Source organism: Bison bison, unplaced genomic scaffold (genome assembly GCF_000754665.1).
Source record: "Bison bison bison isolate TAMUID 2011002044 unplaced genomic scaffold, Bison_UMD1.0 scf7180017864473, whole genome shotgun sequence".
NCBI classification, from domain to species: Eukaryota; Metazoa; Chordata; class Mammalia; order Artiodactyla; family Bovidae; genus Bison; species Bison bison.
The window spans coordinates 1,865,378-1,878,239 of record NW_011495034.1 but is presented as its reverse complement, the minus strand read 5'-3'; the positions used below and the strand labels follow the sequence as shown (position 1 = coordinate 1,878,239).

Genomic DNA, 12,862 nt, shown 5'->3' with positions numbered 1-12,862 from the left:
ATAACTTTCCTTCCAAGGAGTAAGCATCTTTTAATTTCATGGCTGCAGTCACCATCTGTAGTGATTTTGGAGCCCAGAAAAAAAAAATCTGACACTGTTTCCCCATCTATTTCCCATGAAGTGATGGGACCGGATGCCATGATCTTCATTTTCTGAATGTTGAGCTTTAAGCCAACTTTTTCACTCTCCACTTTCACCTTCATCAAGAGGCTCTTTAGTTCTTCTTCACTTTCTGCCATAAGGGTGGTGTCATCTGCATATCTGAGATTATTGATATTTCTCTCGCAACCTTGATTCCAGCTTGTGTTTCTTCCAGTCCAGCGTTTCTCATGATGTACTCTGCATAGAAGTTAAATAAGCAGGGTGACAATATACAGCCTTGACGTGCTCCTTTTCCTATTTGGAACCAGTCTGTTGTTCCATGTCCAGTTGTAACTGTTGCTCCCTGAACTGCATTCAGATTTCTCAAGAGGCAGGTCAGGTGGTCTGGTATTCCCATCTCTTTCAGAATTTTCCAGTTTGTTGTGATCCACACAGTCAAAGGCTTTGGCATAGTCAATCTGTATATCTCCAGCTTAAGGGACTGGGTACTGTTTTAGTGAGATGGTATGTTAACATGATTGGTTTATCTGATAAATCTGAGCCTCATTATTTGCAAAGTTGTTAGATGATGGACTCAGAAGAATTGAGACTCTAAATAGTACTACAGGATAGGACTGGAGATTGTGGACACTGATGACTTTAGAAAGAGGTTCTGCAAAGAGAGAAGGAATCACCGTGCACAATTTGGGATCTTGCAAAAGAACATCAGAGCAGGAATAGATCTTAGAAATCATAGAAGAAATGTGTCAATATGTGCCTTTCAGCTGGCCAGTGTCTCCAGTGTGTTTGCTTGTTTAATTGTGGTATATATATCTCATAAAATTCACCACCTTAACCATTTTTGACTGTACAGTTTAGTCATGTCAGCTATATTTAAATTGCTGTGCAACAGATTTCCAGAACATCTCATCCTAAAAAACTGAAACTCTGTATCTATTACTGTCAGATCCACCACCACCACCCCATTCCCAAATATTGCCTGGTAACCACCTTTCTACTTTCTATTTCTATGAATCTGACCACTCTTAAGTGGAATCATACAGTATTTGTCATTATGTGACTGGCTTATTTCACTTCACATAATGTCTTCAAGATTCACCCATGCTGTAGCATTTCTTGTGACAAGATTTCTAGTGACAAGACTTCTTTCCTTTTTAAGACTAAATAATATTCAATTGCATGTGTATGCCACATTTTGTTTATCTGTTCATCCATCAATGGATGTTAGTGTTGCTTCAACTTCTTGGCTGTTGTAAACAGAGCTGATACATACATGGATGTGCAAACTTCTCTTTGAGACCCTGCTTTCAATTATTTTGGAATTCTTTTGGATCTATACCTAGATTTCTGGAGCATATAATAGTTCTATGTTAAATGTTTTAAGGAACCACTGCTGTTTTCCAGCTGCACCATTCTACAATCTCACCAACTGTGCACAAATGTTCCAATCTCTGCATATCTTCACCAACACGTTCTATTTTTTCAGTTGTAGCCATCCTAATATGTGTGAGGTGATATTTCATTGTAGTTTTGATATGCATTTCTGTAATGATTAGTGATATTGGGCAACTTTTATATGCTTGTTGGTCATTTGTATATTATCTTTGTAAAAATGTCTCTTCAAGTCCTTTGCTTATTTTTTAAAGAGTTATTTGTTGTTGTTATTATTGTCATTGAGTTATAAGAGTTCTTTATATTAATGCCTTATTAGATGTACTATTTGCAAATATTTTCTCCCATTCTCTAGACTGCCTTTTTAACTGTATCCTTTGATGCACAGGAGTTTTAAAGTTTCATGTAGTCCCATTTGTCTGTTTTTTATTTTGTTGCTTGTGTTTTTGATATCACATCCAAGAAATCATTGCCAAATACATTGTTAGGAAGACTCTCCCCTATGTTCCCAAATTCTTCTGGGAATTTTATAGTTTGGGGTAATACATTTATTTTTTATTTATTTATTTGGCTGTCAGGTGTTAGTTGCAGCAGGCTGGACCTTCGTTGCATCATGTGGGATCTCTCATTACAGCACTCGGGCTCTCTAGTTATGGCACGCAGGCTCAGTCGTTACAGCAGGTAGGCTCTCTAGTTGTGGTACATGGGTTCAGCTGCCCCATGGCATGTGGGATCTTAGTTCCCCGACTAGGAATCGAACCTGCATCCCCTGTGTTACAAGGCAGATTCTTAACCACTAGATCACTAGCGGAGTGCCCAGGGTATTACATTTAGGTCTTTAATCCATTTTGAATTTATTTTTGCCTATGGTGTAAGATGATGCTTCAACATCATTCTTTTGTATGTGGATATCCAGTTTTCCCCACACCGTTTGTTGAAGAGACAGTTTCTCATTGAGGGTTCTTGGTATCTTTGTCAAAGATCATTTGACCATATGCAAGGACTTATTCCTGCCCTGCAGTTCATTTTTTAATTCACTGAGGTGTCTATCATGATTACGTGACTTCTTTGTTCAGTTCAGTCACTCAGTCATGTCCGACTCTTTGTGACCCCCATGGACTGCAGCATACCAGTCTTCCCTGTCCATCACCAATTCCTGGAACTTGCTCAAACTTATGTCCATTGAATCAGTGTTGCCATCCAACCATCTCATCTTCTGTCTTCTCCTCCTGCCTTCAATCTTGTATAGACTTCTTTGTATAGAGGCTAAATAGATGCCTGGCCTCTTGTATCAGTCTACCCTGAGTATAAGTGCTCTACTATTTACTAAGTGTGTGATGCTAGACAATTTACCTTGCCTGTGCCTCACTTCTTTATCTGTAAAATAGGGATAATGGTAGAGTACCTCCCTCAGGATGGGATTGTGAAAATTAAATAAAATAAAGCCTGTAAGAAAATGTCTGATACATAGAAACTACTCAATAAATCTTAGCTATTATTATCTCTTAAATTTGCTTCTCTCATAATTTTACTAGAACACATTCAACAGAGTTATAGTTCCCTAAGGATCTTCAGATCATAGCAATGCCCTCAATTCTAGATACCAATACTATTCATGCCTCCTGTGCATTTTCACGATGCACCAACATTCAGGGGCTTTTTTTTTTTTTTGGCTCACTGTGTGGCATGTGGTATCTAGTTCCCCAACTAGGGATCAAACACATGCTCCCCGACAGTGGAAGTGTAGAGTCTTAACCACTGGATAGCCAGGGAAGTCCCTTTCTTTCATTATTTTTTTTATTTTTTGGTGTGCCACACAACATGTGGGATCTTAGTTCCCCAACCAAAGATCAAACCCACATCCCCCCTGCATTAAAAGCATGGAGTCTTAACCATTGGACTACCAGGGAACTCTCCATTTTGTTTTTTTGTGAATTCCACAGGACCACTTTTCTTGCAGCCTTCTACCTGTCCCATACTTTCCCTGAATATAGGAAATAAAGAATGATAAATATTGGAAAAATATAAAAGAAGGTAAAGGTCTCTGTGGCTTCTTAAAGTTGGTGTTCAGTGTGTATTGATCCATGTGCCTAAAATAGATCTGAAAAGGATCAGAGACTTTTCTTCCTATTCTGTGTCCACTCTGAAGTCATGGAGGTGAGGTCCCAGGTGGGAGGGGTAGAGGGGAACCGAAGCCCTTTGGTACAGCTGAGCTTGAAATTGACAGGAAGCTGCCACAAAAATCTGCCTGGTAGTTAGGAAGCTGCACTGGCCACTTCCTTACCTCACTGATAACTGCTGTGTGAATATGGAGGGAACAAATTTAGGTTAAATGAATGTATTAACCGTGCTAGCAGCAAAACAAGTCAGAGCAAAGAGGAAAGTCACATAAATCTAAGCAAAGGTGAGAGTTAACACTGGTTCCCTCCCGTGTGGTTTGGCACAGCTGGAGTTAACTGGGTCTCTCTACCTTCCATTCTTTTCAGATTAGTTCTTTCTGTTAGAATCAATGTGCTTTCCATTATCTTTTGATCTCGTTCCCTTTCCATATTGAAGATCTCTGAAAATCCAGAGGTATAAATGTTGTTTATAAAAAATTTTCTTGTCCCAATATCAATGTAAATTAACCAGCTGTGCCTTTGATATCACTGTCAGCTAATCTCAATATTAGAAAACTCAGTTTTAATTAAATTGATAGCTATCTTTGATTTACATTATTTCATCCCAGAAGTCAAAGTGTCAAAAATGGATATTAAACATTAAGAAAAACTTTTTTTTCTTATTATACTTAATACAGTACATATCAGTATGTGATTATCAAATATATTAGAAGGTTAATACTTTTTAAAATGGAAACGGAAATGGAAGCCCACTCCAGTATTCTTGCCTGGAAAATTCCAAGGACAGGGGAGCCTGGCAGGCTAAAGTCCATGGGGTTGCAAAGAGTCGGACATGACTGAGCGTACAGGACTTTTTTTTACAACCTTGGAACATAATGATTGCATTGTCAGAGAAAACGTTTGTGGATATTTTAAAAGACTCTAAATATAATTGAATATTGTTTTTGAAATGGGTAAAACTTCCGGATTATTCTAGAGACTAGCAAGGCAAGATGTTTTCTTCACTTTTCAAAAGTTTTTCTTATAGAAATAAAGAACGTATATCCTTTATGAGAACTTTGAGAAAGTCATGTTTAATATCCCATCTAAAGGGAACTTTGGAGCTGGTTGGTTCCACAAATTCTTTGTTTTTTTCTTTCAATATTTGTTTATTTATTTGGTCACACTGGGCCTTAGTTTCGGCATGCAAACTCTTAGTTGCAGTATATGGGATCTATTCCCTGACCAGGGATCGAACCTGTACCCACTGCCTTGGGAGTGTGGAGTCTCAGCCACTGGACCGCCGGGGAAGTCCCCACAAATTCTTTTAGTCATAATGTATGTCCTTCTCAGCATGTCCTGTCCACCCTCATCCTTCATCACTAATATATACTAGAGGTAGTTTTTCAAACTCCTGCTTTCTTTGTCCACATCAAAAACCTCTGTCCCCAGATAAAAGCAGGTGAGATGAAACGGAATGTGAAACCAGCTTGGACTGTGCCTCTTGTGAACTCTGTGACTTTGGGCAATTACTTCATCTCTCTGACCTTTCATTTCCTCCTTCATGGGATGATTCAAACTTCATGAAGTTTGTTGTGAGGATTAAATACAATAATACAGAGTGCTTACTAAGTCTATGTTCTTATTATGAGTATCTCTTCATTAAATTCAGCACCTCTGATGTCTATGTCAGTCTGATGAAATGCTTGTGAATGAATTCCTCTTTATTTTCAACATTTTCTTTTGTTCCTTTATTGCTCACCTACTATGGACCAGATACAATGATAGCTTCTGGTGATCCATGAATGAATAAGAGACAGACAATTCAAGATGCCGTTAGAGCAATAAATTAGGAGTTTGGGATTAACATATATATAGTACTATATATGTACAAGGATCTGTTGTACAGCACATGGAACTATACTCAATATCTTGTAATAACCTATAATGGAAAAAAATCTGAAAAAGTATATATATATACACACACACATATAACTGAATCACTTTGCTGTACACTTGAAACAGACACAAAATTGTCAATTAACTGTACCTCAATTTTTAAAAAGTGCCCTCAGAGCCTCCCAGCTGGCGATAGTAGTAAAGAACCTGCCTGCCAATGAAGGAGACATGAGATGTGTGTTTGATCTCTGGGATGGGAAGATCTCTTGGAGGAGGGCATGGCAACACACTCCAGTATTCATGCCTGGAGAATCCCAGGGACAGAGGAACCTGAAGGGCTACAGTCCATAGGGTTGCAAAGAGTCAGACACGACTGAAGCAATTTAGCACACACACACACTTTCAGAGCAGTAGAGGAGACAAATAAATGCTATTAAAGCCCCAGAATGGAAAGCCAGAGAGTAAAAGAATTCTTTTTAAAAGAGAAAATGCTTGAGCTGCACATAAAGGGGAGAGAACGGGCAGCTCATGGTGTCTCCTTGGGCTTCTTCCTTATGAAGAGAGTGCCCAAGTTATCCAGGAATTTCTGGGCTTCAGTTGAAACCCTGCCTTCTTCTGATGGCCTCCTTTCTCTGAAAACCTTCTGTAAGGGCTTCCCTTCCAGGTGGCTCAGCTGTAGAGTCTGCCGGCAATGCAGAAGACCTGGGTTTGATCCCTGGATTAGGAAGATCCCCTGGAGAAGGGAATGGCAACCCACTCCAGTGTTCTTGCCTGGAAAATCCCATGGACAGAGGAGCCTGGTGGGCTACAGTCCATTAGGTCACAAAGAGTCAGACGTGACTGAGCATGAGCACTTCTATAATAGGACTGCAACACAGAAAGGATAAGTTTCTCCTCTTCATGGGGAAATAAAGAAAGAAAACTGTTGTCATTCTCTCCATACATTTCTCCATTCGTCTAAGTGTGCAACAAACATTTGTGTCAGTGAAGTACTAGGCCCTGTGCTAGATGCTGGGGATTCAAAGAGGCCAGAAACTCAGTCTAGAGAGAGAGAGAGAGAAGTTAGGTTGTTGCTCAGTTGTGTGCAATTCTTTGCAATCCCATGGACTGTAGCTTCCCAGGCTCCTCCATCCATGGAATTTTCCAGGCAAGAGTACTGGAGTGGCTTGCTATTTCCTTCTCCAGGGGATCTTCCCAACCCAGGATTCGAACCTGGGTCTCCCACTTGCAGGCAGACACTTTACCCTCTGAGCCAGAGAGAGAGAGAGAGAAAATCAAAATGGTAGTCTGTCTATAAGAGCTCTATTGGAAGTGTACTTGGGGGGCGGGGGGAGCAGTGCTGGGGTGATCTGTTTTCCCAGTTTATCTGCTACTGTCCCATTTTGACACTGTAAGTCCTACATCCTAAGAAGCTGCTCAGTCCTGGACAAACTGGGACAATTGGTCAACCAAGCTCCTAGCCACAGAATAGGGCCCCTGATGCAGCCTGGGGTAGGGCTGGGAGCATAGTCACGTTAGAATTTGATGACGAGCATAAACTTAATGAAATACTAGATGAACGAGGACACAGGGAACATTTGTGAGGGGAATGAATTTAGCACGTAGGAACCAGATGACACTGAATTATGCTCAGGAAAACCCCGGCAATGTGCAAACAGTCCACGTGAAACCATCCCCAGTACGTTTATTAACCATAAAATTTATTTTTTAAGCTGAATCTGAATAATTGATAGCAAAATCTAAGTTTCCTGATTTCTTTTTTCCAGTTGCTCGTGCCCTGTGAATGCTAGGTCAGTTCAATCGTATTCGACTCTTTGCGACCCCATGGACTGTAGCCCTCCAGGCTCCTCTGTCCATGGGACTCTCCACGCAAGAATACTGGAGTGGGTTGCCATGCCCTCCTCCAGGGGTCTTCCTGACCCAGGGATCGAACCTTCATCTCCTGCAGCTCCTGTATCAGGCAGATTCTTCACCGCTGAGCCACTGGGGGCAGAACTTCATAAATTCAACCCCACTGTTTGTTCATCCCTGTGCCTCTCTCTGCTCCCCTCATCCAATTTGTGTTCCCATAAAATGCAATGTTCACATCTCACTTCTCAGCAAAAATATGAGATGTGTTGAGTGAATTCACATTAATAATATTTTAGCTAACAACACTGCAAAGAGCTCCACAGACCATTTACCAAGGAAACTAAATTATTTCAAATGCTTGTGTCAAAATAAATGAACCAAGGCTTTTCTGATGTAGCAGCCTAACATTTTATTGTGGGTATAATAAACACAGCTCCCCCCTCTCCAAAATTCAGCAATTCTTTATTAGGTTCTTTCTTCATTAGGGCAAATAAAACATGTTCTCCTATGGATTTTTCCATAACTTCTAGTGGAGGAATAGGGCATCTCTTTACTAAAGTAATTTAGACTAACATGAAGCTCTTTTCTAATAATAAAAAAGTGTCTTTAGAATAACTTAGAATTATTGCAAATGATAAGCAGAATTTATTAAGGTTATGAATCAAAGAGAAATGTTGTGTTGTTGTTGTAATTAAAGAAAAAAACCTTTAGAGGTTAATCTTTTCCCCCATATTTTGGCTTAGTGATTGAGTTCAGGTTTTGTTTTTTTTTTTTTTTCCCCTCTCCTAATAGGTTCTCTTTGGTTCCAAGGTATTCCCAGCTGCTGAGAGTCACAAATTCTGCCTGAATAGCAGGGTGACCTTTTCAGAGAGCAGCCAATGTTTGTAAGCTCAAGTACAAAGAATACCAAGTTTACTGACTCTATCCTAGAGGAAGAAGAAAGCTCGTTCAAACCAGCTCTCTATCACCCCCTACTCCCATCCCTACCAGTCTTCCAACTCCTTCATCTTCATCCTGCCTGACCTTACTGGACCAGTAGAGCAGCCAGCTCCAGGGATGCCATTATTCACTCAGGCTCTTTGATGTCTTTAAAATTCTGTCTCAGTTTCCACTTGTCTTTTTTGGGCAAAGAAGCAGCATCTGGCACCTCCACTCTGTGGAATGTGGCTGTCTGCTCCTGGGAAAGGGGATCAAGAAGTAGCCATCCTGGGTTAGGAAGGCAGGTGACCTGGGTTATGCCTGTCCACTGCCAGTCTAGTCTCCCAGGTTACTTTTGGTCTGTATCTGGCCAGATGTCCTCAATTCCCCAGGCCTGAATACACTTAACCTTGCTTCTCCAAACTGCTTTGCATTCCTCACCCACCCCTAGATCCTCTCCATTCTCAGCTCCTAAAAAAAAAAAAAAGAAAGAAATCACAGACACTGCAGTTATCACACATCTTTTGACTGTTCATCACAGCTTTGCATGCTCCTTTCAAATTGTCTCTTCCTTTCTTCCCCTTCTTTTTAACCTCCCAATTCTGCTTTTTGGCAAACAACCAAAGATTTCTCTGTGCAACTTAAAAGAAATATTACAAGACAAACCTTCTCTCGGTAGAGAGCAATGGAATGATTTGCATACATAATCTCTTCCTGTGTCTCCTGCTAGCTAGCATGGGCCTTTTCGTCTCCAATCCTCATGGTCTAACAAAAGAATACATTACAGCACTACTGATGGAACATTACCCTGACAATCTTCTGAGGCACTGGGAGTTTTAATGGAAACCAAAGAGAAGACAAGATTAGACAATTTCTTGTAAATGTATTTCTTTTTTCCTATATGCCCTTTCACATATTATCAATTTTCTGACCTTCTTATTATTCAGTTTCCTAGCTGCCAAATAACACATCTAAAGCTGCTTTTGAGCCAATCTCTCATCAATGGAACTGTACTTGCTGTTAGAGAATTAAACTATTGGCAAATTGGTTATAAGGTGTTTAGGCTTATGATTTAAAGATTTAGTTAAATTAATAAACGATAGCAATTTCAAGGACTGAATGGATGCCCTTACTTAATACTTTGCCTCCTTCCGATTTCGTTGAGATGGGAAAAGTGAAAATGAAGATGTCTATATAGTGCCATCTAGTGGCATAGATGTTTAAAAGGTCTAGAGAAGGAAACGGCAACCCACTCCAGTGTTCTTGCCTGGAGAATCCCAGGGACGGCAGAGCCTGGTGGGCTGCTGTCTATGGGGTCTCGCAGAGTTGGACACGACTGAAGGGACTTAGCAGCAGCAGCAGCAGCAGGAGCCTAGAGGGCTACAGTGCGTGGAGTGGCAAAGAGTCGGATACGACTGAGCAACTAACACACACTTTCATTGAGGGACTGTTTAAATGAACCTAGAAAACAATTGCTGCTATTAGTATTAGGGTCTGATTTTTAGAACCTCCAGGCTTGATTCTAGTTTTGTTTTATCTCCTTTGGGGATATCCAATCATGGGGGCCCTTTTTGGTGTCATTGAGAAAGTTTTAATCGGCTTAGTGGAGAGCCAGAAAAACTCTGGAAATCCACAGGAATTGCTGCTCCACTGCTGTTTAAACTTTCTTGCCACTCCACTTCTGATTGCAAAACAGATTCTGCTGAGAAGAGAAAAATGTTAATAATCTAAGAAAACAGCAATGATCATACCACTGAAAATACAAAGATGCTCTCTTCCAACTCTTCTCACTTAAACCTGTTGTTCTTAAATGCTAACTATGTGAATATGTACAAAGGTTTAATCAGTTATATTTATGAAAGAGATACACTTTTACGCAGACAAGACCAGAGTTTGAAAAGCTGGCCCCCGCTAGCAAAGTTCAAAATCAATAAATATATTGAAAGAAACATATATAGAAAGAAAGTAAAAATTAGAAAAATGAAGCCAAATCAGAAACTATGGTCTAATTTATTTGTGTTTCGAAGGATCTGCATGCCCTTTTGAAGACTGATCTCGCATTTGGAATTGAGGCGGGCTTTGCTTTGTGGGCTTCTTCCAAGACCAGAATTCTGTCTTGACCCAAAGTACTTCTGGCTTTCTCAGAGGGCTCTCCTCTGGAACCAGCACTGAGAAGCTGGTCAAATCTGCATGTGTCAGTCATCACGTGCTTCTTAGCTGCTGACCGAGGTTGGTTCTTAGCATGCTGACCTCGGAGACCTCAGATGTGTTTCTCAGGCCCTCTTCCTGTTGTGCTTGCTTTCTTTCTGTCTTGATCTTCTGGATAAACTGACGAACACGAATGTAAACTGAAATATAAGACAAGCTGTGCAAGTCTAAAATGTTTTGAATAGGATGTACTTGAACGGATGACTCAGCCCTCATAGAATGTCTGCTGAGATACATAACTGTTGAATCGGGGTCAAGATCCCTAATTTCCCCAAATATCCCATTATCGGGGCATTTCTTCTTAAAGAAGTTCGGTCTACATCTCATTGTTCCCTGACATTTACAAAAGGACATCTTTGGTCTTAATCTTTTCTTTTTTTATTAATTTATTTTTAATTGGAGGACAATTGCTTGACAATGTTGTGTTGGTTTCTGCCATACATCAACATGAATCAGCCAGAGTTTATACATATGTCCCTTCTCTCTTGAATCTCCCTCCCACCTCCCACTTAATCTTTTCTTCATTGAGGTACTGTTAACTGTGAAAATGAATATGACGAAAATGAATGTTTCAGGATAGAGGCTTTTAGAACACGTATTTTACTATCATTTTGCCATGTTAATTAGAAAGAGCGTAACTAAATGAGGTACACCTGTCTAAAGCAGTTTTCAGTTAAAAAGGACTCAAAACCTCTGTTCTGAATTTTGGCTAAACTACTATCGAATTTGCATTTTCAGAAACAGGATGCTGGTCTCTTGATCTCTGTGGTTTTAGAATCCCTCTACTCCCCTAACTCAAAGGTTCCCCTTTTGTTGATGGCATTAGCAGCAGTCTCATAATTGCTAGTTAGAATTGACATGCGGTGAAGTTGAAGTGGTTGTTGGGCAAGTTGCTGTTAAAGAGTTTTAAATTAAATACCAGTTTGGTATTTGGTGTTCTTTGAAAGCGCCAACCTTCCACAGCAGGAATTTTAGTGTAAGAATGCCAAGCCATGCTCACTTTTTGTCTCCCTTCCAACTCTCTCCAGTGGTGCCAAGTGTATTATGGGTTAGAAACTGAGCAGGATCAAGGGCTTCGTTTCTAAAATGTAATCATTTAATGTGCATATAATTTTATGAGGGCAGTTGAATTATTTCATAATTACATAACCAGAACATGGCACGAAGCAAAGTTGTGATGAATGCCCTATCTTACAACCCTAAATATACCTCCCCATCCTCCACCCCCGCCACCCCTGCTTCAGAAGTCTTAATCAAATCACATAGGGAGATTCAATTAAACTAATACTAGTCTGTGTTGGCATCTCTTTCTCTTCTCTCTGTGGGCATTAACTCAGAGTTTTCCTGGGCATATAGGAAGAAAAGCCTTCCTCCTGTGTCCTTTTGGTTTCTCTTAGTGCTTGAACTTTCCGGTAACCTATTAGACACTATTTTATGCTGCTCTTAAAAGTAGAATCATGAGGGACTTCCCTGATGGTCCAGTGGTTGAGACGCCCCCTGTCAATGCAGAGGGTGTGGGTTCAATCCCCGGTCAGGGAACTAACATCTCATAGGCCGATGGGTGCAGTCAAAGGGCTGAAAAAAAAGTTAAATCCTGAGACTCAGTAGTAAGATGCTCCTCTAGGAATCTCTCTCTCTCTCATGTGACTGGAGGAGACATCGATGCTAAGCTGTGGGCTTCATGCCCTCCCTGTGAAATAACTTTTCTCATGGAAACTGTTTGGAACACAGTACTGGGGCCCTGATCTGTTTCTGGCACGTAATTTTATTAATGAAAAAAAAATAGCACCTAAAACAAATTCTTGCTCGCAGTAGTAGAAGATATCTACTGAAGAGAGTGAGCTGGTTTAACCAGGAACTAGAGCCATTCTCATTACAACGAACTTAGGACTGGCAGCAACTATAAGGTTGTTCCAGTTTCGTAAAACTAGAAACAAGTTGTGTTAGTTGCTCAGTCGTGTCTGACTGTTTGCAACCCCATGGACTGTCGCTCACCAGGCTCCTCTGTCCATGGGATTCTCCAGGCAAGAATACTGGAGTGGGTTGCCATGCCCTTCTCCAGGGGATCTTCCCTACCCAGGGATCAAACCTGGGTCTCCCACATGGCAGGCAGATTCTTTACTATCTGAGCCACCAGGGATCAGTTCAGTTCAGTCACTCAGTCATGTCTGACTCTTTGCGACCCCATGGAGTGCAGCATGCCAGGCTTCCCTGTCCATCACCAACTCCCGGAATTTACTCAAACTCATGTCCATTGAGTTGATGATACCATCCAACCATCTCATCCTCTGTCACCCCCTTCTCCTCCTGCCTTCAATATTTCCCAGCATTAGGGTCTTTTCGAATGAGTCAGTTCTTCGCATCAGGTGGCCAAAGTATTGGAGTTTCAGCTT

General features: G+C 40.7%; 1 protein-coding gene across 1 annotated transcript in view; it reads right to left on the bottom strand.

Moving 5' to 3' along the window:
* Nucleotides 1-10,464, bottom strand: part of TPBG (trophoblast glycoprotein) — a 69,512-nt gene extending 59,048 nt beyond the window's left edge. Inside the window, exons 1-2 of the mRNA XM_010861946.1 lie at nt 10,392-10,464; nt 8,615-8,732 (exon numbers count right to left, since the gene is read on the bottom strand). Coding sequence (XP_010860248.1) covers nt 8,615-8,732; nt 10,392-10,464 — 191 coding nt within the window. The remainder of the gene's footprint in view (nt 1-8,614; nt 8,733-10,391) is intronic.
* Between the last annotated feature and the right edge of the window lie 2,398 nt (nt 10,465-12,862).